The 24,550-nt window shown below is 36.2% G+C and overlaps 1 protein-coding gene across 3 annotated transcripts in view; it reads left to right on the top strand.

The window, feature by feature from the left end:
- Positions 1 to 314: 314 nt before the first annotated feature.
- The window catches only part of opn5 (opsin 5), a 65,861-nt gene continuing 41,625 nt past the window's right edge, over positions 315 to 24,550 (top strand). The window contains exons 1-3 of one of the 3 annotated variants that reach the window (XM_015349763.2): positions 315 to 507; positions 6,751 to 6,830; positions 13,646 to 13,795. In XM_015349763.2, the coding sequence (XP_015205249.1) occupies positions 6,797 to 6,830; positions 13,646 to 13,795 (184 nt within the window). In that variant the 5' untranslated portion in view covers positions 315 to 507; positions 6,751 to 6,796. The remainder of the gene's footprint in view (positions 508 to 6,750; positions 6,831 to 13,645; positions 13,796 to 24,550) is intronic. The other 2 variants (XM_006626015.3, XM_015349774.2) reach the window with 2 other exon arrangements.

Here is a 24,550-nt window from a genome sequence, read left to right as displayed (position 1 = left end):
CATCATTTTGGTAATATTAATTACAGAATGTATACAGTGTTTAAAAGTATCGTCATTTTAATAATTGTATTACACTGTAAGAAATTATCGCGCCACGTAATTTCTCAAAACCGCTTTCTTAAGTCCTGTCCTAATCGTCCTCATCAGCAGCCCTGTCCCCAACAGATAATATGCTTCTTGGCTTGCCCAATCATTTTACTTCAGGCAGAAATTATAGGAAGTGTGTTCCTTTACAGTGAAGTAAGCACATGTGACTGGAGCGTATTTAAATCTGGACCCGTTCAGATGGAGTGCAAAAAAGTCGATGGGTTTGACGCGCTGCGCCGCTATTAAATCCCTGGCATTTAGAAGTACAGTAGTATTACCGAGAAGAGAAAGGCACGTAGCTACAAGAGCCAATAGGTCTGAGGCTGGATTTTCATGAGTGGATCTGCTATGCTCTTCTGAAGCACACAATTTAAAACAAACGTCTTAACTCAGGGAATGTTTGAACTGTGGAAGAGAACGGTAAGTTTTCTGTTCTTGTCTCAGAAAAAAAGGTGTTTTACTAATTACAAGTTATAACATCAGTGATGTTGTGAATTTTAACGTTATAAGTAATTAGTTGCATATATGTATTACTTTGCATTGCTTACATTTTAATAATAAAGTTAACTTATTTAATACCTATTACGTGAAACCGATATATACGTGAATGTACATTTTCCAGACTTTTTATATGTTGGGAAAGGGACGTTCCAATTAAGACATTTACGCTTGAAGCGCACTACTGGGTTGACATTCGTACATTACCACCTGCATCGCGCTTATTTCTTGAAATGTCTATGAAATTTGCAAATATGTTTATTTTAAATACTGTTAAAAAACACATCGCACTTTTAATAGTAGCTTAATCAAACGACAATGCTTCATTCGGGATTTAGGCTTGTGCACTATACTGAAACAGCAAACATGCGCTAGGTTTACCGATTCTATAACACCGCCACTTCATTGTCTTAGAAGGTATATAGCGTTAGTCTTGACATGTTAGAAGATACCGAAGAGAAAGCTGTGTTTATGAAAGGCGTTGATTAGGCAGATGTCGGTGCTCATCTTGAACCCCCTCATTGTATTTGTTTTATGAATGATATGAAAACTCTACGCCTTTTCAGTTTCTTATACTGTTTGTGTTTGAACTTCAGAGAAAGAAGGCAACGAAGTACTGTACGTGCAAGTTGGAGTGAAAGTAATGTTGAAGGCAGCAGTGACCTATACATATCATTTAAGAGTAAAATGGGACAATGCTATATATTTAAGGGGATGCTTACTGTGTGGAAGCCTGTATAGTGACCTTTGATGTCAAAGAAACGAAAGTATACACGCCGCCCTTTTCCTATAATGAAGTCGCCTGAGTGGTTGTCTGAGGAAAAAAAGCTATGTTCTAAAAGTTTTTGTTTAGAATTTCTTTTTTTAATTTATGCAAAATATAAGAAGATAATTTATTAGAATAATAAGATATATGTATAGTAAATATCCGTATGCATTAGAGTTCTTAAAATATAAACAATATTTTGCAGTTTCAGAGGTCAGGGACAAGGATTGGTTTTTTTTTTGCAGTGTACACCAGGAAAAGTAACAGAAACAGTGAAATTCTGTCTTGTAGGATTCTGTGTCTTAATTCAAATATATAATAACCTCCGTGTTTAAATATTCTGATAACATACTAATAAATACCGTTTTGATACTGAACAGTATTACAGTATATCCAGTGTGTTAATGTGAAAAAGAAAACAAAACTCCTAATTGTTTTCTTTATGACATAAGAATGGTTACAAATGACTGAAAGCCAGTTTACTCATCTAGCCCTTCCATAGTTAGTATAGTAGTTAATTGATCCAAGGCTTTCATAAAGCCCTATCCTGAAATTAGCCTTTCACAACATGATGGCAGGCTGTCCCACAAACTTTTGTGTATGGAAACACCTCTTGTTCTCGGTTTAAAATTTGAATTTCTACTCATGACTTGGTTTGTGTTTCTGTGTTGTGAAGAAATCCAGTTGGTTGGCTTTGTCAGTGTCTTTGAGGATTATGAATACTTGTATCAGGTCTACTCCTTTTCTTCTCTCCTCAGAATGAAAAAGGTTCAGTTCCTTCAGCCTGTCAGTCTTGGAAATGGTCTGAAGCCCCAGAATGTACAGTATCTAGTGGTCTTCTTTGGAGTGATTCCAGTACACCAGTACTACAGTATATCTTTTCTTTAGTGTGGTGACCAAAAAAGAACAGGATATTCTAAATGAAGCCTTAGACATTATACAACTTTAAAATGAAATCCCTTGATTTCAATTTTATGCTTTGAACTATATATCATAGCATTTTGTCTGCCTTTTCATTTGCTTCCCCTCATTGTCCAGAAGATGTAAATAATGTGTCAAAGACTTAAATCTTTTCCGGAATTGCTTTGAGAACTCCTCGGAATTTCACTACCTGCCTGAGGAACCTTACAGGGAATTGTGTCTTTATTCTGAAATCATGTGATCCGCTATATTTGCACACAGAAAGTGGCCACTCACCTAATTTGTGTGGCTAATTTGGGTCATTTTTGCAGCTAAATTAATTTAACTTGCCAAAGTCAAATGTTTCAATACTTACGCAATTTTGACTTTTCTATTTTTCTTTTATATTGTCTATTAACTGCCTTTTTTGCTTTCTTTTTTGCTTCCATCTCATTTCAAACTAAATTTGACTTCCACCAGGGTTCAAACATAGTTTCTACCCTAAGGGGTGATGCATTTGCCACTTACATAACATAAGTTACAGAAGGATTTGGCTTATTTTAAGAGCACATGCTTAAATATGAAATTTACATAGAAAATTACAGTATGTGTATAAAACAGATGGGCAACATTATATTAACACATTTAGAAAATAATTTAAGTGTCTAGTTGTGTTTCTGCAACATTTTAGGTTACATTTTTCCAAAATAAAACAACTTAGCAAAAACCTTACATGATATGGGGTTATTGTATTAGTTCATTGGGTTTGGGTGTTTTCCCCTTTAACATTTTACCATATTCTTGACAACCTTTCGTTCTTTCTCTGCTGAAGAGACATTGTTGCTGTACCTTAACTCTTGCAAGTTCCAAATTAATGCTGGCACAGACAGATGACTGCTCATGTTCACATTTTTAAACATTAGTTTCTAAATTTTAATTTTTAATTTTACAATACAATGATAAATAAACAAACTTAACAACACAAGCTTAATTATATAATGATTGTTGACTCATAATCAAAATAAGTAGGTTTATTATCAAAACCATAAAGGCAGTTAAGTACTGAACTTATAAACAACACAGCAGATATTTATATGGACACACAAAGACAAATTTACATTTTATCAGTTTTTGAAGTGCAAAGCAGAAAGTGTTTCCCTTTAATTATGTAACTAGAATTATTAAAATACAACATACCTATCCATTGAGGAAAATGGTTGAAGTTGGAGAACAAAATAACCCGATATGGTTATTTTGCAAATATTTTTGAAAAATTTGAAAAATGCAGGAGATGTTGAATTAGTGGTGCATTTAACATAAAAAAGAATCCGGTGCAGTTAGTTAGCAAATAAGAAAAGTATTTAAAACTGGAAAACATAAATAAGAGACATATGAGTGCCGAAATTGGCTATGTTAAGCTTTGTAAACCCCCCCTCTAATTCATGGTAGCAGTGTGGGCTATGAATAGGCAAAATCGTACCTGTTAGCAGTTCCTGGTTGAGTAGTAGCTAAAAAGTCATTTTTGACTTGTGTGCAGAACTTTCCCTTATAAACCCCAGACTCTTTTTTTTGGAATGGGAACTTGTACAGACTGCCCCAGTTGGTCTTGAAATCTTCCCCAACACCTAGCTTCTACCTCCAGTGTCTACTAGGCAGACCTTTAAAAGTTTTGAAATGATTATCCTTGAGGCAAAGTCTGTATAAATCCATTGTTTCTACGACATGAAAAAGAAAACTCTCCATTGACTTAAAACATCATTAGTTTTGCAGTGTGATCACAAAAAACATACTGATATTTGGTTGTGCCTGCAATTCAAAAAGAGGAGAGTCTGTTTCTACTCTAGCATTTCCTAAGAAAAGCTGGCCAAACACCTCCAGACCTGTATTCCCAAAAGCTGCCTACAGTTGTAATATAAAACAGCTGGCACACTGCCCTGATCTGACCCCCAGTTCACAGGCTACAGTGGCAGCACTCTTCCAGTTCCTTCTGTCTGCTTCAAGCAGATGACCAGTTTTTGTGACACCCTATACCTTTAAAATAGCAGTAAAAATGCTATACCTGTAAAGCGCTTTGAGTGGAGTGTCCAGAAAAGCGCTATTTAAGTGTAAGCAATTATTATTATTATTATTATTATTATTATTATTATTATTATTATTATAAAAATAGGAGTATCAGTGAACAGTTCAGAGCAAAGTTGTGGATTAAAAGCTCCTAGAAGCCAGTATGTGTGCCATATGAGTGAAATACTTTGATAAAAACTGGACATGCAAGATAAAGGCAGCTGATTGACATTCATCAATATCAGCTGTCTGTCAAACCACTGTCCCCCTACTTTCTAAAAGAAAGAAAAGGTGAGATCTCTCCAGAGCAAAGGACCGGGAGAGTACAACAAAATCTGTGGCCACTTGAGTCGGAAAGCTGCCATCCTTCAGAACCTGCTAATGTCAATGAGGCCTTGCCCACTTTCCTTAAGAAGCAAGAACAGTACACACTGCTTCATGCGGTACAACCCATCCCAAAAAAGTGTATCAGCAGCATTTGAATACCCTGTCACCATAGCTGGTAGAGGACCGAAACACATCAGTCAACAGCATTGAGGAAAAAAGATTGACTTTTCAGAATCTTGCCTCCGTACAACACTTTTGATAACAACCATTTCCAGTTCTGCAGTTTGCCCTTATGCGTTACACCATGGATGCCCATTACGTCGATCGCGATCGATTGGTTGATCGCAAAACAGCTCTTGGTTGATCGCCTCACAATCTTAAAATATATATGGTCGTTTTAATTCAAGTGTAAGGTAAATTCTAGTGGGCTGACACTGGCTTTATACTTATTCCCACCCTTTTCTGTCTGAAACAAGCGAAATAAACCTGATTGACACTATACACAATAAACTTAATTTAGACCTGTAAGGTAAAGACAAGAATGTGATCAATATGATCACCACTGTTTACACATTCAAACGAAAATTAGAATTGCTGGCTTCAAAGCCACAACGTCATGACCTAGTAAACTTTCCAAACACAGTATTCGAGCTGTAAAAACAGGTAAAAGAAACTGCACAGTTTGACACTGCGTGCTACGCAGTGCAAATTCAACATGTCTTCAAACGCTTCCAAGATTTTGCAGTACTTGAGCTGATTGAGCTGCACTCGCTGCCAAAATCGCCTCATTGTTTCACCTTGATTCATCAGCGCTCGAGGATGAAATTTTATCACTCCAATCAGACATTCAAATGAAGGCCAGCGCTACTGCTGGGTAGTTTTGGAACTTACATCCCCGGGAAAAGTATCCAAACATGCAAAAATGCACAGCTTACTTAACAGCATTTTTTGGATTGAGTTACTTATGCGAATCAGCATTTTCCAACATGAAGGTCATTAAAACCAAATACCAGTCAACTCTGTCTGATGACCACTTGGAAACTTGCCTGAGGCTTGCTACCAGTGGCTACTGTCCTGATTATGCTAAACTGGCTGACCCCATTCAATGCAAATCATCAGAATAAGAGGGGCCCCCATCTATTTATCAGCAAGTGTGCAATGAATTATTAAAATTTTGCCTCATATAGACTATAATTATTATAGCACAAAAATAATACATTCAGTAACTACATACACTTGCTTATAGGAATTTATAACCTAACTATTTGTAATGTTATATATTGGAATATTTCAGGGCATTATCATTTGAATGAAAAAATTACCGATCAGTAGATCTTGTTGACTTGCCAAATGCAAAAGTAGATCTTTAGCTACAAAAGTGAGGACACCTCTGAGTTACACCCTCCTAGTTCTCTATTGCCGCATCATCTGCTCCTAGGAACACTGATAAATGAGAAAACCCTCTTTACTCCATTGAATTTCCCCCTGTAAATCTGGAGGTCTAGTCCCCTCCCAATCCCTAGGAGAAAGGCAGTACCCCAGTTCACTTTAGCAGGGGACACCTTCTCAAAGAATTCCTGTCAGTGATTTAAGACTGCAATGTCCTGGCTATTGCAGACAAACATAGCTATGTCATCTGCATAAGCCACCACTTTAACTGATTGAGAAGAAACATTGGGAAAGGATCCATCATCATAATTATTCCAAAAAGGGTTCAATGGAGAGGCCGTACAACATTCCAGAAAGAGAGGACCCTTGTCGGATACCCCTCTGGATGGAAACGGGAGAGCTTAACACAACACTGTAGAGCAACTGAATTTTTCCCACAAAACTGGGGCCAAACCCAAAAGCCCTAAAATCATTAAATAAATAGGTATGATCAACTCAGTCAAAAGCCTTCTCTTGATCAAGGGAAAAACTTGCTATCTAAAAATCTTAGAAGCAGTAATAAGATCACGTATGAGAAAAACAGTATATACTGCGGTATAGAGTAGGGCTAATTGGAATGAACAATAGTCAGATAGCCAAAACCTTGGACAAGATCTAATAATCTGAACAAGGAATACTTACAGGGCTCTAGTTCTTAAAAAAGTCTCCTTTTTTGGCAACAGGGCAAGCACTGTGCAGGGGCAGCTGAGAGGCAGTTCATTATTGTGGATGCAGTCCTACACAGCTAAGGAAAATAACAGAGGTAAATATGCTACAATATCATGAATAGTAATATGTGTGTTCATACAATGGGTTAGAAAAGGTTGCTTCTTAATTGAATAAAATTCAGGATACAAAAAGACTTGCAGATCAGAACCCTTATTCAACCTGAATAGTTAGTGTCATTTTAATGGGATTATTTTCTAGTGGTTTCTATTTTTATGTTTCGCTCCAAAGACTTCAGTGTTCGACTATGTTGCTGTGGCCCATTGGTGCTCTTATTAGTCAGGTATTCAGGTGCAGCCTATAAAAATAGCCCTTTTTACAACAGCCCCAATTGTTAATAAAGTTATTTTTTTCTGAAGTACAGGTCGTCAGCCAGCTGTTCAGAGAGGAAAACCCACATGTGTTATCAAGATATAGAGTGATATAGTTCATCTTTAGTGATGTAACATAGGCAAACATTAGTGTGATTAGTTACAATGAGAGTCTAAACTTTTTTGCATGACAGTTCATATATGATACTTGACCTCTGTGTCAAAAACTCTGGTACTTGCAAATTATTTTACAGAAGCTGTCAGTGACACAGTTTTCACATATAACTATGAAATCTCCAAACACAGGCACTTTACTAACAGGCAAACTGAGAGGCTCTACCATGTTTGTAGTCAAGGGACTGGTGTGAGGGAGCTCTAGTATTTTCTCTCCTAGAGCTCCTTTTAACTGAAATGGAACAGTTGTCCAGCTTGGATTCGGAGGTTTCAAATGTCTGCCTCTTTTTGAGTGCTGAAGGGCAAGGATGAGACTGTGAATTGGGACCTATACAGACCAAATCACATGAGAAGACATATATGTTCCTCCAGTACATATACTTTTCCCACCAACTCTGAGCGAACTAAGTAAAGATGCAGTCATCCAGAATAAGCAAGGTACTGCTATAGGATAGTGCAGTGTCACAGACTCGAGCACGGCATCGCCTTTTTAATTTTTTTCAAATAATCTGATGCAATTTGTAGTGCTAGGTGAATCCTTAATATACTGAAGTTGTGTGTGGTTGTCAGACAAATCAGTACGATATTAAATGTTTATTTACACATTAGTGCTTTCCTGCACCGATCATACTGTATACATACCGTATTGGTGAAAATGTAAATACGATAGATAGATAATACTTTATTAATCCCATAGAGAAATTGATGTGTTACAGCAGTCCAGCCCAAGACAAGCAAAACAGACATCAGAATAGTTATAAAACAAAATACAAAATAAATAAAAATAAATACATAAAAAATAAATACATAGGTGTGTGCAAAATGTGATGATCATAGTCACTGTAAAAACAATAAAATATGCGCAAAATGTGCAAGGGTTTATACAGACTGATTGTCTAAAAAGTACAATGGAGCAAACATGCTGTCCATAGACGAGCAAATGAAGGGCTAACAGTCCTAGCCTAGGGCAGTGTTATACACCCTGACAGCCGCCGGGAGGAAAGACCTGCGGAAACGTTCCCTTGAACACCGTAGCTGGAGCAGTCTGTTGCTAAAAGTGCTCCGCTGCCCAGTAACAGTCCCATGAAGCGGATGAGAGGTGTTGCTCATGATGGCTGTGAGCTTGGTCAGCATTCTCCTCTCAGCCACCACCTCCAGGGGGTCAAGGCTCATCCCCAACACAGTGCCAGCCTTCTTGATAAGTTTATTGAGCCTATTTGCATCTTTTGTCATGATGCTGCTGCCCCAGCACACAACAGCGTAGAAGATGGCCGCTGCCACCACTGATTTATAAAAAATGTGTAGCAGTGTTCCACACACACCAAAGGACCTGAGTCTCCTAAGAAAATAAAATTGGCTCTGACCTTTCTTGTCAGTGTTACCAGACAACTCCGTCTTATCATCCAGGTGTACCCCTAAGTACTTGTAGGAATGTATGTCCTCTATGTCCTCACCCTGGATGGAAACAGGGTTCAGCGGAGACTTATTCCTTCAAAAGTTGAAGATCATTTCTTTGGTCTTGCTGGTGTTAAGCTGGAGATGGTTAAAATTACACCACTCCACACAGTTGGTAATCAACTTTAAGTAATCAACTTTGGGCAATGAGTACAATAATGAGAATTGGTGTTTTTTATTACAAATTGTGTATAAATAGTAAGTGGAAAACATAATTTAATTTTAGATTTTGATCATTAGAAATATGCATATATAGATAATTATGTAAAAAATAGGCCAGATTAAATTAAGTTTTGAGTAGTGGCTTGAATAAATTTGTTGGTTACTGTACGTACTGTAAGTTGTATTGTAGCTGAATCTATTCTGCAGTATATGAAGGGTTTATTTTAATCAAAGGAAGGTTGAATCCTATAATCAGACTATGCATAATAACCTATTTTGAGTTTGTGGTATTCTGTTTTATATGGTCATATGCAGGTATTTTAATAAATAACTATTGAAGAATAATCCTCGCAGTATGAACTAATGTACACAGCAGTTACACCACATTTTAGCCTATGCATAATTGTGCATAAACAAAAAGCTAAGGTTACTAAAATTGCAATTGGGTAATAGATATGATTAAAATAACATATGTGAAAAAATCTTCACAAATAACAGTTTTTTAAACATCAGTGGTTTGAATAAAATAAAACCGAAGCAGCATCAATAAAAAAATGTCCAACATAAATGTTAAACATTTATGGACTTACTTTCCGAAATGCCTCCCCAGTGTTGTAAGAGTATTAGGAAGAATATGTTAATTATTGCACATTTGTAAGGTCAGCTCTTTGTCCCAGATCTTGCACATTGCTGTGATGACCTGCGGTCGGTTTCACTGTCTTTCAAATGTAGTCTTTAGGCTAGTCCCAAACCATCTCTAATGGATTTAAAGCAAATTCTGCTAGCTTTTTCACCCAGTTTATCCATTGCTGTATGTTTTGGAGTACTGTCTACAGTGTCTATATCCATAGTGCTCTCTGATGATATTGTTTTTAAGTAAATGGTACTGAAATTAATAAAAATAGGCAAGTTAAAGAAAATAATAAAGTCTGTTTATTAATCCAGAATGGCCAAGCGCAAACTTTCCCAGTTCTGTAAAGGTTCTGTGAGCTGGAGAGATTCTCTTTATGCAGCAGAAACCATACTTTCAGCACAATGCTACAATAATTATGACAAAATGTTTTTTTTTTTATTTATAATATGCTGATGTATTACTTAGCAATGTTTTCATTCAGCGTTTTTTTTCATTTTGCTTTATTTTGGAAACACTTTTGGTTTGTTTGGTTTTACAGCTTTTGCAAACAATTGTTACATCAGTAATTTTAATTATTTGCTTTTTATATATAATGTTTAAGTGTTATGTATACTATTTATTTGCAGTGTGATGGAAAATTAAACTTCCGATCAAATAAATCCACCCCTTAACAGCGCTTGTAGTTTTTAATGTAGCTCATGGCACTAAACAAGTTAGAAACTACTTTTTCCAGTAACCCACAAATTCAGTCATCCAATCATTGTGACACATTGGCTGTTCAGTAGGAGAATTCTCACCTACCGTGCATGAGGCCCAGGTTCGTATCCTGGCCAATGCACAAGCTGCACTTTCTCTAAGAAATTGCCTCTTGGGGGTAAAAAAGACTTTCTCTCTAATAAATATAAAAATAATATGTGTACTTTATTAATATTAATAATAAATGTAGTAATGATTATGTAAAATAAAAGTTGAATCACCATTTGAAAAAAAAATACAAAATGTGTAAGTGGTTTGAATATTGGGATACAATTTACCAGAATTTCATTTAATTTAACACATTATCTGATTTATAGCCATTTGTTATAGATAACATAAACAGACTGTGAGGTTTAAAATCACATTTATGTTTTTAAAGCAATATAGGTAGATATTGATCTTTCTTGTATTTGCCCTTTGCATTAATACAATAATAGATCATCTTAGTTTAGAGATATCCACATTAAAAATGAAAGTAAAATGGGTTTTCAAATATTTTGGACTGAGGCAGTTTATGTTATAGCAATTGTGATCGGTTCTAAATAAGCAAAGTTGGTCTTCCACCTCCAAAAACTATTATCAAAATGTACTTCAGGAATAATAAAGCTTCCACAATCTTGCAGATAGTTACATTTACTATATGACAGCCTATTATCAATTCTACTTTGCACTTGGTAAATCTAGGCTACCTAAACTTGCCCCTTAATTGTCCTCAGTTCGAAAACCTTTAGACTGCCACATATTATGCACTGTACATATTCCATGATCGCTAATACAATTCATTACCATAAGAGAGATATTTTTTTCCACTAATATTGGTCATATATACAGTGGTGTGAAAGTGTTTGCCCCCTTCCTGATTTCTTATTTTTTTGCATGTTTGTCACATTGAAATGTTTCAGATCATCAAACAAATTGAAATATTAGACAAAGATAACACAAGTAAACACAAAATGCAGTTTTTAAATGAAGGTTTTTATTATTAAGGGAAAAAAAAATCCAAACCTACATGGCCCTGTGTGAAAAAGTGATTGCCCCCTAAACCTAATAACTGGTTGGGCACCCTTAGCAGCAACAACTGCAATCAAGCATCTGCGATAAATGGCAATGAGTCTTTTACAGCGCTGTGGAGGAATTTTGGCCCACTCATCTTTGTTGTAATGGCCCACTCAGAATTGTTGTAATTCAGCCACATTGGAGGGTTTTCGAGCCTTAACCGCTTTTTTAAGGTCATGCCACAACATCTCAATCGGATTAAGGTCAGGACTTTGACTAGGCCACTCCAAAGTCTTCATTTTGTTTTTCTTAAGCCATTCAGAGGTGGACTTGCTGGTGTGTTTTGGATCATTTTCCTGCTGCAGAACCCAAGTGCGCTTCAGCTTGAGGTCACGAACAGATGGCTGGACATTCTCCTTCAGGATTTTTTGGTAGACAGCATAATTCATGGTTCCATTTACCACAGCAAGTCTTCCAGGTCCTAAGGCAGCAAAACAGCCCAAGACCATCACACTACCACCACCATATTTTACTGTCGGTATGATGTTCCTTTTCTGAAATGCTGTGTTATTTTTACGCCAGATGTAATGGGACACACACCTTCCAAAAAGTTCAACTTTTGTCTCGTCAGTCCACAGAGTATTTTCCCAAAAGTCTTGGGGATCATCAAGATGTTTTCTGGCAAAACTGAGACGAGCCTTTATGTTCTTTTTGCTCAGCAGTGGTTTTTTGTCTTGGAACTCTGCCATGCAGGCCATTTTTGCCCAGTCTCTTTCTTATGGTGGAGTCATGAACACTGACCTTAACTGAGGAAAGTGAAGCCTGCAGTTCTTTGGATGATGCTGTGGGTTTTTTTGTGACCTCTTGGATGAGTCGTTGCTGCGCTCTTGGGGTAATTTTGGTCAGCCGGCCACTCCTGGGAAGGTTCACCACTGTTCTATGTTTTCGCCATTTGTGGATAATAGCTCTCACTGTGGTTCGCTGGAGTCCAAAAGCTTTAGAAATGGCTTTATAACCTTTTCCAGACTGATGAATCTCAATTACTCTGTTTCTCATTTGTTCCTGAATTTGTTTGGATCGCAGCATGATGTCTAGCTTTTGAGGATCTTTTGGTCTACTTCACTTTGTCAGGCAGGTCCTATTTAAGTGATTTCTTGATTGAGAACAGGTGTGGCAGTAATCAGGCCTGGGTGTGGCTAGAGAAATTGAACTCAGCTTTCCAAACTGCATTTTGTGTTTACTTGTGTTATCTTTGTCTAATATTTCAATTTGTTTGATGATCTGAAACATTTCAGTGTGACAAACATGCAAAAAAATAAGAAATCAGGAAGGGGACAAACACTTTTTCACACCACTGTATGTACTGAGGAGCATTTGATTTTTTCCAATATCACATTTATATATTTATGATCATATACCTGTCTGATCCATATAAGGTTTCCTGAATCCTCTAAAATTCCATTATTAGTAGTTAAATTGTCATTTTAAATCCAAATATTGTAACATATTTGAGATATGTGTGAGGAATTGAATAAGGGAGGTTATAATTATGAATAATAAAAACAAGTTCATGGATACATTTCATGATGTGATATTACACACATACACAATCCTTTAATGACAGACCATAAACTAGTGTACCACATCTAAATACATTGCCAATAACAAAACCTCATTATGGAAAAATCATCTATTTGACTGTTTTGTCAATGCCTGTTACACTACTTCAGAAACACCAGGTTGCAGTAGACAGACAATGACTTTGCTTGCAGGCCAAGTATAATCAGTCCTCCGCGGAACTGTTTACATTTGTTATCACCATGGAATAGCAGAGCTATGTAATTTATTGTACAATGAAAGGAATACAGAATTTATTCAAATCTGGTGAGCAATTTACACATGTACTTTAAAATAGAATATTCACAAAACTTTCATTGCTGAGGAGTCTCAAAAGTCAGGATCCCAAAATGTACTGGGACATACACAGAAAGAAAATATTTCTTGTTTAACTTGTTTCACCTACACCTAAAACAAAGGGTAGGAAGTTATGGTGAAATATATCCAAAGCATCTCTCCTTCTGTATTATTACTGTATTAAGGCAACATCATCTTTCTTTCTGTGCAGATATTCTGAACAACTAATGTACTTGTGAGGGCTTTTTAATGTTTAGTTCAGGTAGGTAGCGTCAGCATACGTAGGCTGCAAAGAAACAAGTAAAGGTTTATTCCATGCTGAAAAGAGAAGAAAGGAAACACAATGTTTCAGCTGTGGAGCCTTCTTTGGGTGTCAAGTTCTTCTGAAAGTTAAAAACTAAAATCTCTTTTCTGGGATGTGAATATAATTTCTGTTTTTTCCCCCTATAGGAAGTGGTTTAAACATAAGCATGGCACAGACGGACAATGGAACATCACATAATGGTTATGTTCCTCATTATCTTCTAAGTGGTGATCCTTTTGCCTCAAAACTATCAAAGGAAGCAGATTTTGTAGCTGCATTCTACATCTGCATTGTAGGTAAGAGGCTGTTTAAAACACGGCAAACACATACTAATGTCAATGTATGTTTCAGAAATGTTTCTGTGTTGAACATGTTTGTAGTTTCTGAATCAGCATTCAGAGACACGATTTCACATGTGTTTGTGAACACAGAGAGGACAATGCTAAATATAATAAATGTACTAAATATAATATTAAATACAGATCCAGCGCAGAGTACGCTGCATCAAAACGTGGTGGACGTGGGGCATCATACCACAAGCAAATTGAAATATGATAATAGTATACAGAAGCACCTTGTAAAACTGGCAGGTGGAGCTAATAAAGTTTAATGTCTCATGTACAGGGTTCACCAGAAAACACCCGGTTTTGAATCCCGGTCACTCCTGAGGGACAATCTTTTTACAATTAAGAATTAAAGTTGTATACTCTTTAAATTTTTAATAATTTTAAACTGTGTATTAAAGCATGTTAATCATTAAATATTTAAAGATGGTATATTTTATAAAAGCAAGACTGCTCTGTTGGACAAAAGTACACAACCTTCCACCTTCATAAATAAATATTTTAATTATGCATAAATATTTTATGCATCAAACTCTTTAACTTGGTAACTTAAATGGGTTCTAGTTTTAATGTGCTTGGTCTAACATTATTAAGCTTATATTCTGTCCTTCATGAAAAGTTATAATGTTTTATCCTTTTTCTAAGAATACGCAGTAAGAACATCACTTGCTGTTATTGTAAAAAGATACAATGTGGTGATTTAACATCACTTGATAGTTATATTAATATGGAATTGTGTAACTAAGCAGCTAAAGTATCACAAGTGGACGTTTTGGAAACATTTTGACATTCGTTTCTTAAAAAAAAAAATCTATTGTCCTTGTGATGGCAATGAGCACAGTAATGTAGCGAGCTGAACCCAGGTCGTTCAAAGCCCGATCAGAGCCAAATGCATGAAAATAGTCCAGTATTATAGCTTATTGTGAACATTATGGGTCTCTTTCAGGTTTACACCAGAATTGAGAAAATCTATATTTTGTCTTAATCCAAATGTTAGCAGCCAGTAATCAGCCACCAATATAACCTGGAATTTAAAAAAAAAAAACTTGCACTATATACAGTAGTACACCGCCTGGGATTGAACCAGGTCTGTCTGCATCATTCAACAGGGAACCAGCTGGCTGGGCTAAAGGAGACCACAGCCCAGGCGCCTCATTTGCTCTGGGAGGTTGTGTCTGGCAAAATTGGTTCCGGGGTGTGTATTTTGTGTGATGGTTTTGTGTTTAAACATTTCTTAATGTAAATCTTTAAGTTAAACAAGGGAGGGGAAAATGCTTATTTTTTTTACAATTGCAGTTATCAGAGAACAACCTTACAACACAATGGGCAAATTATTATTTTTTTTTAATTAAAAAATAAGATACAATGACGTGTTCCTGCCTTACTCAAACATTGCACCACTTTAAAAACTGTAAAAATGGTTTAGATAGTTAAAAAACACTTTTTAATTTAACGTTTAAAATACTTGAATTTCATAAAAGTTGTACTGATTTAATACCTCTTCATAGTAATATTAATATGGAGTCATGTAACTAAGCAGGTAAAATATCACAAAGGGACAATTTGGAAATAATTGACGTTCGTTTTAAAAAATATATAAATTATTGTGCTTATAGTGGTAATAGGCAATGGACTGTCATGTAGTGCGCTGCATCCAGGTGGTTCAAACCCTGATAAGAGAATTACTGTTTCTTACATAACCAAATATATAAAAATAGTCCACTATTATAGCTTGTTGTTGGCTCTGGCGTGAATTTATGTATCTGGATAAATTAAGTGATGGTATTGTAATTAAGGATTTCTTCGCAAAATTCTTTAAGTTAAACAAAGGAGGGAAGAAAAGTTATTTTTACAATTGGCACTCCGTGATTCTGTCTGATTTAATTCCCCTCATTTAGCTGAAATGGATAAATAAATCATGCAATAGTTATATGTATTGGAAGGCGCTCTGTTTTATTAACACACTACTCAAACCTGTGTTGTACATGGATATAGACATGGGCAATGTCATCCGCATTAAACAATGTGCTTATCGTGAAAATCCTGCTAAACTAGAAATTAGACACAAGAAGAGTATTATTGGACAATGTTGTGTGGCTCGGGTGAAATTTCTCTGTAAACTGAAGAGTTATAGAGGAGACGTGTATTGCCTCTTTTTACACTTGTAAGAACATTCCAATGTTAATGCAACACAAAAGATAATAAACTTTTAAATCTGAAGCTGTTAACTCTACTTCACACCTGCAAAAAACATCAAACCTTTGATTGGATGAGAACGTCATGATTGTTTTGCAAGGATGTGAAACATGACAATTTGTTACAGTTACCATCAGGAGAAAAAAATAATTATTTGTGGGTGCTGCAGTGGCTTGCAATGGCTGGATAGTTAACACTTCAAAATTTGAAGTAGGGAAGGGGGGAGCTCTCCTTGACTGCTGACACTCCTCTGTACGCTTAAGTGAAAAATTTATAAAAACGCCAATGTAAACGTCACATTTACAATTTGTTGAAAATAAAAATGTAAACTTCTCTAAAGCTTTCTCAGTCAAGAACGAGAATTCACGTAGGGAGCTGTGTAAGCATGAATAGGCAGCAAAAGATCAGCTAAAAAGGGAAGAAAATGCTTTCAGAGAAAAAATTTTTTCAGGTGTGAACAATAGAGCACCAATTCAATTGCAGCCTAAACCTTTCCCCGCACACCCTGCCCTCGCTGCGATTGAAATATACACAAACACAGCACTAAAAGCTTTATTGTAGATGATCAGGTGTTTCGCAGACGTAGGGATAGTACGCAATTCTGGCTTTATGAACTCACACCTGGGATTCGATTAATTCAAAATACTTTTTTTTTTAATTGCAAGGTGGTAGATCTTGTTTATATTAAAGTTATATCATTGGGCAGTGGTGGACGGTTAGTGGATGGTGCGCTATTTTTTACAGCAACCTGCTAATCTGTTTAACACCTGTAGAATACATTATTATATTTCTGTATGGAATGTGTGTTGAATTTACAAAATTAAAATGTGTTTAAAATGTTTAATTAATAAGTAAAAAGAACTTCCAGCTTACACAAAAACTCGAACCACCCGTTTTTTGTGCATGAAAAGTGTTTTTGACTGATTTATATACAGTATTTTCATGTTGATTTAAGTGTCCTTTTTTCAGTTGGATTGATTATTGTTATGATTTCTCTATTATTATCGAATCCCTCAACTTTTTCACTTGTGATTATTTTGGAAACATTTTGACATGTTCCTTTTAATTACATTGCTGTTGATACTGTTGCAATTGACAATGAAACGCTCAGAGTATGTAATGTAGGACGCTCTGAACGAGTTAAGCTTTGATGCAGTACAAATAAATGTATTTCCAACAAACTATACTGTAGTGGCTTTAAAAATACACAATACCGCACTGTTTGCATTTTTTTTTGTTTTAAAACTACAGTATGGAAAAACTAGTGTTTAGAAAAAACAGGACATTTGTTTGCTGGCTGCCTTATGTTAAACAGCAACAATGACAACAGTGCATGCTACTGAAAATTCATTCCCATCCCCCAGAACTGTCTATTCTACATAACATTTCACATCGGGGTGTTGACAGTCCTAGCCTTTGTGAGAAATACGGAGCTGTGTTACATAAAGTAGCTGCAATGGAATATACTAGTAGGTAAAAGTTAATTCCAAGCTGGAAAGAAAAGACACAACATGTCCCCTTTATGAAACTTCAGTTTACAGACCGTCCAAGGTCATTTATTATGAATAATATCTTCAAAATATTGCATTAAAATTGTAAAATTTTTGATAAGTGTAAATCAACCTATTTTCTAACTGCCTTATCCAGGACATATAACAGTTTCACCCCTCCCCCTTCCCTTTGCCTGTCTTGACTTATTCCTATTTTTAACCATTCTGTGTCCGAATTGCAGAGGGTGAGAGAGAGTAGGGAGAGACAGAAAAAAAGTGAACCCTGGTTCAAAAGGCTTCAACTGATGCATAAAAAATATAGCATAATGCCTTCTCGCATTGTGAAGTCATTTGCACCTGGGATCCACTTTATTCAAACTAAGGTTTCTAAAAATGCAACCAGGTACTACATGTTGTTTGAATAGAAGCTGTGAAATTTTTCACAAATCGCAATCTTTAAACCTGTAGGTTACAGGCTCTATGGCATTTGTCTCATAAAAATGTATTTTAATAAATGAAGCTTATGAAAACCAAAGAAAAAATTGACTCTGAAAAAGATACGAGAAGCTTGAAATTATTATTATTAAATTAATACTGTTAATAATGACCAGACACATTATTAGAGTTTCAGTGGTATTTTTAATACCGCTTTGTTATTCTTGATTCTAATTATAATATACGGATGCAGCCATTCAAAGTTCGCGGTACAAACCCGTACCACACACAGCTACGCACAAGCCACAGCGCCGTACCACGGTAAGTGATTGGCCGGCCAAAGTGACCGACAGGGGCACTCGTGGTGCATTGGTTGGTAGTGAAAAGATTTGATCATTTAATCTCTTTACTGTGCACATTTTAATCCGCTTAGTATTGAATATTTATATGGAATTTTACAACTAAAGGGAAATTGTAGTAGCTGAGCATATAAAGAATAGGAGCATAACGCATCCGAAGGTCATAAATGATATTAATTTAGGAACATAAACATATTATGTAAACTGTATATTCCCGGTATTGGTAGTTTAAAGAAAAAATACTCACCAGTATTCCATTTCTCCCTAAACATTTTAAGCATCAAAGTCTTACATGTGGTTATTTCGGAAATGTTTTTACGTGCTCCTTCTGACCATATTACTGTATGTTTATATACTTTGTGAAAATGTATCGTTTTAACCTTTTCTGCGAATATGCTCGATATCCCAGTAAACAAAAGCATACTTTTAGAATTTGATTAATAGGGAGTATAATATGAAATCGCAGATCAAAATAAATTAATAACGATATAATTATAATCATGTCTTGTTGCACAAAAAGTAGTATAAGACTTTCCATTGATATCTGTATTGCTGTTACACTGCTTGACATGTTACTTTCTGTGGCGTGATGGCTTAAGTGACTGACTTATAAGACTGAGGTCGGAGGTACGAGCCTAGCTGTCGCCATGAGTTTTCTTTTAACAAATAAACATTTCTTTGGAAGACTAAAATAGCAAATATTATTGGCATTATACTGACATTTTTTAGATTTCTTAATATCACAACATGTTCGTTCTGTATGTACACAGTGGTACTACAGAGTGTAAGGCGCAAACCCATATGAGCCCAAAACCCCTACATTAATGTTGCACATTCACCTGGCGCTGCGGCCGAAGAGCGCCCGGCTAGGGTACGCGGTGAGGGGCAGGACAGGAGTGATATGATCAGGGCGAGGGTTAGGAAAGCCGCTGACCAATGCAGCTGACCCACTGTGAAACAGGCATACAGTCTCTCTCTGCTGGCTGGCTGGCTGTGCTGAATTTCACTCCACAAAGTCTGAGTCTTTGTGTCTGCATTGTTTCTAAACAAACCGTTTCCACAAGTCTTTTCTCAGCTTCTTTCTTCATTTTCAAAGTAGAATAGGGCAAGTCTTCCAATGAAAGACAGTCCATCTTCCCCCCACGGACAGACTGACAAATGTTTTCTTAAAAACAGATTCAAAACACAAAGCTATGTCAGTCTTCTGTGTAAAAAAAAATTTGAATGGCAGGGAACTGATTCCCTGATTGCAGGATGTTATGTAGACTTCAGTATGCACTCCATCCCATTTCTGAGACTCCTTTCTGTTTTATGCATTCATTTTTTATGACACTAATTGTCCTTTATATACAAAACTGAAAAGATTTAGATATGTGTAAATGTGTATATGTGTAGAACTTATATTTGTTATTTAACTTGGAAAATAAACATCCTCCAGTGGCCCTTTTATTGTGGTGTGAAGGAGTGTTTTCTCCTTTGTTGTCTGACTGCTGAGACAGTACATTTCACAAAAACTAGTGTCTGTTTCAGTCTTACAAAAACTTTAAAATACAGTGCCTTGCAAAAGTAGTCACATTCTTGAATAGCTTTAACATTATGTTACTTTATAATTTGCAAGTCATGAGACTGTGAAGTAGCAATTAATAAATTATATATACAAATAAAAAATAAAAAAAGTGGGTCTTGCTAAAAAAATCTAAAAATGGTTTATAGGTGCTCCCTGGCTTATGCAGTACTCCACTTGGGCAAATTCACCACAAACATCAATTTGTGTATTTTTTACAGATAAATATATTCATGTGGGCCCTATGTACATTCCTGTAGCACTTCCTTAATTAACTTACAGTATTTAACCTCTGGTTTCCTACGAATTCACAGTACAGAAACTGCCCTGGTCAAAGTCACTAATGATCTTTTAATAGTTTCTGGTTCTGGTTCTCTCTCTATCCTTATTCTTCTTGATCTCAGTGCTGCTTTCAAAAATGTTAACCATGATATCTTACTTTCTTGTGTTTGGGATTTCTGATACTGCTCTTAAATGGCTCAAGTCTTACCTCACTGAATGCTGTCACTTTGTTTCCCTTGGCTTATTTAGCGGACTTGTTAAGTTTGGTGTTCTTTAAGGGTCAATACTGGGCCCCCTAATTTTCAGCATGTTCCCACTTGGTCATCTTAATTATAATTTCTATGCTGATGATACTCATATCTACATCTATACCAAACCTGACACTTATGTGGCTGACTTTGTTCACTCTAACTGCATCTCTGACATACACACATGGATGACTCAAACTTTCCTTCATCTAAACTGTGACTAGGCTGAAGTCATGCTTATCAGCACCCCCCATCAAATGCCAATGCAGTAACACTATCTGTGGATGAAACTGTACTTAAGCTTCAGTCAAAATCTTTGAAGGTGATAATTGATTCAGAGCTGATTTTGATACAGTATTTGATGGATTGGCACCTCAGTACCTGTCTGGTTATCATTATCATCATCATCAAGAAATATATAGTCTCTAAAGGTTTTCTATTTTTCTAGTGTATAAAATCCCATAACAGAAGAAATTCAGTAAAAGCATGTTTCATTAAGGTTAGAGAACTATCTGAGGATTGCTTGAAAATGGTCTTTGACTTCAGAACTTTGGGGATCACTATAAAAGAAGCTACAAAACACTGAAACTACTACTGTCCAATAATAAATACTACCCGCTGTAGTATCCATTATTAAGATATTTAAGGCTGTTGATACAGATGCAGGCATTCAAAATGCGCGGGCGATACCGCATTATTTTCCGGTACGCTGTACGCAGTCTACCACAAGCTACCCGTAAATACCGCGAGTTACCGGTAAATACCACTAGTTACCGTAAATTCTCCTATAATACGACAAGCAAAATAATAGTATCCGGAATTTCCGCAAGGTGGAGCTAATAAAGCTCAACCTCTCATGTTTGAGCTGTGGCCATCAGTCTTTAATGAAGATATTACTAATAGTATTAATAATGAATGACCTTGGACAAGCTGTAAGTGTAAACTCAAAGTATTGCCCTGGTCAACATTCTTTTTTTCATTGACCATCTTTGTAAAAGTAACACCACAGCATTTCGCAATCATGCATTTGTTTCCAATCATGCAAAGTACAGTGATTCACCATGCCTTTCACATGCTCATAAAAGAGATTGATTTAGGAACATAAACATATTACCGTATGCAAACTGTACTGTGTACACTATGTATATGTATATTTAATAACTGTGCCCGTTTAAGTATTGAATATTCATATCTAATTTTACCACTGAAGGGAAATCTTAGTAGCTGAGCGTAAAAAGAATAGGAGCATACTGCAACGCGTGTGAAGGCCATAAACGATATTAATTTTGGAACATAAACATACAGTATATAACTGGTCTTGGTACTTTAAAGAAACAAATACACACCAGTATTTCATTTCTCCCTAAACATTTTAAGCTTCGAAGTCTTTAACTAACGTGATACTGGAGTCAACAAGCATACTTTTAGAATTTGATTAAAAGGGAATATAATATGGAATCGCGTATCTAAAGAATTTAATAACGGTATGATTATATTCATTATTCATAATTATATTATTCATGATTATATTCAATTCTTTAGATACGCGATTTATCGAAAGCCTTCTGAAAATCTAAATATACCATACATATTACATAATGTGCTTAGTTAAAACATATTTTTATATAAAATATATAAAACATATATGTTTATATCCATGTTGACTGTTCCCTAGAATCTTTTTGCCATACAAATGATCCATTAATTAAGAACTATCTATTGTTTGCATTACCTTGTGTGTAATTGAAGAAAGAGGGCCTATAGTTGCTGGCTCAATTTTGACACACTTTATATAGCCTATGTATTTTGTACCATTATATTTAACAGCTGTAGCATACCTAGGTGCAGAGTGATTTGTTATCTTTAAATAGGTGTGTCTAGGCAAAACAGATACATTCAGACAGCCTTAAGGTAAAAACATCAGTGTTCTTTATTCACAGAGCAGGGATACACTCCAGAACACAACACCCACAACAGAATAAAAGTGTAGCTAAATCACAGCTGAATAGCTAAGCTGCTTACTGACTTCAAAACATAGTCTCTTTCTGAGAATTTTCGGAAATACTCTCTTTAAAAATAATCTGACTCCCAAAAGCCAGTCTTTTTTAAAACTATTAAAAAAACTTTGTGTCCCTGGATTTGTTGACTGCTTCCCTCTACTCCCTTCTTACTTGTATGTAACCTGTTGGGAGGTTATGTATACTGTAATATATACTATATATACATGCCAGTTCATAAACACCAAATGAGTAAGCAAGCACTCAGATGTCATCTAATAATCAAATGCATCCAATCAGCAGTAAGAGAGATTCCCACTGCCACCTTTATGATTTATTCTATTATACCTTCTATTTTTTTGCAACACTCCTATGAGGTTTTTTTAATTATAGTGTAATATAGATTAATATTTTTGTTACTTTGATACAATGTTAAACATTTAATTTAAGTGAACAACTAAAGGTTTATTCCATGCTGAAAAGAGATGAAAGGAAACGCAACATTTCGGCTGTGGGGCCTTCTACAGGTGTCAAGTTTCCAAAGCAGAAATGTTGCATTTCTTTTCTTCTCTTTTCAGCATGGAATAAACCTTTACTTGTTCATTTGAAGCCTACGCATGCTGGCGCAGCTACATACTTGAACTACTTGATTTAATTTAAGTGCACATTTGTACCTCTAGGAACAAGTAGTAGGTTTATTACATGCTGAAAAGAGAAGAAAGAAAACACAACGTTTCGGCCGTGGAGCCTTCTTCAGGTTTGAGAAAGACAGGGCAGTAAGCAAAGGTAATGTAGCGGGAGAACAAAAGCTGGGAGAGAGGAGGAGCCTTGAATGAATGTGGTGTTAGATGTGTACTTGCAGGTGATACAGCGAGATCTGTTGCAGGGGATTAGGATATCGCTGACCACCAAATCTGCGTAACCTTCTTGTTCACAGCTCCCTTGACCGCCCTCAGCAACCATCCACACCAGGAACTTTCTCTTGCAACAGAGCTCAGTGTATCACCTGCAAGTACACATCTAACACCACACTCATTCAAGGCCCCTCAGGACAATTCTGGATCACCCAGATGACATCTTGTACCTCCAGCAACCTTATTTACTGTATCTTTTGCAGTAAATACCCAGCCATCTACATTGGAGAAACAGGAAGGAGACTTGGAGACTGCTTCAGAGAACATGTTAGGGCTGTGAAGATCTCTCCTAGCCCATTGTTTCTCATTTCACCTCTGACGGCCATGACCAATCTGATCTCTTTGTCTGTGTTCTCAAAGATGGTTTTCCGAACTCATACATCAGAAAGACTACAGAAACCAAAATTATCCTGCAGCTAGGATCACACCTTCTCCTTCTCTTAACAACAGACTAGTTTTCTTCTAAATTCTCTCTATTCATTGTAGGTTTCATTTCACACCTCTTGATTGGCCTCTCCTTCTGTCCCCTGCTCCCGCCTCTCGCTCCTCCTCTCTCCCAGCTTTTGTCCCCCTGTCACTGTACATTACCTCTGCTTACTGCCCTGTCTTTCTCACACCTGAAGAAGGCTCCACAGCTGAAATGTTGTGTTTTCTTTCTTCTCTTTTCAGCATGGAATAAACCTATTACTTGTTCCTTTGCAGCCTACGCATGCTGACGCAGCTACCCACCTGAACTAATTTGTACCTTTACCTGAGTAAAGGGATTTATTAGGCTACCATAAGAACTGCAATTGGTTTATCTTTTGTTATAATGCAGTGTATCTTTTTAAGATATATTATGTGATCTCTGGAAATTATTACATTTGTTCTATGACACAATTAAGTCAAAGTTAATTTTAAAGGAACAAGTAATAGGTTTATTCCATGCTGAAAAAAAGAAGAAAGAAAACACAATGTTTCGGCCATGGAGCCTTTTTCAGGCGTGTGTAAGTGTGTAAAGTTAATTTTAACACGGTAGCTAGTATTGAAATAGAACAGGTTTCCACTTAAACAAAGATAGTTGGTCAGGTGACATTTCACAAACCAGGAAGTAGAGGTTTCCAGAATTCTGAATGTGTGGTAGATTTCACTATAGTGTTTGTAACCAGAGGACCTAGACAAGTGAGCAAGCAACCAAATTACTATACCAACAGATCGGCCCATGTAGTGGGAGTTTTGAAAA

Source organism: Lepisosteus oculatus, chromosome 2, assembly GCF_040954835.1.
Source record: "Lepisosteus oculatus isolate fLepOcu1 chromosome 2, fLepOcu1.hap2, whole genome shotgun sequence".
Classification (NCBI taxonomy): domain Eukaryota; kingdom Metazoa; phylum Chordata; class Actinopteri; order Semionotiformes; family Lepisosteidae; genus Lepisosteus; species Lepisosteus oculatus.
Note: the sequence above shows the minus strand (reverse complement) of the source record. Positions and strands in the feature narration are given on the sequence as shown.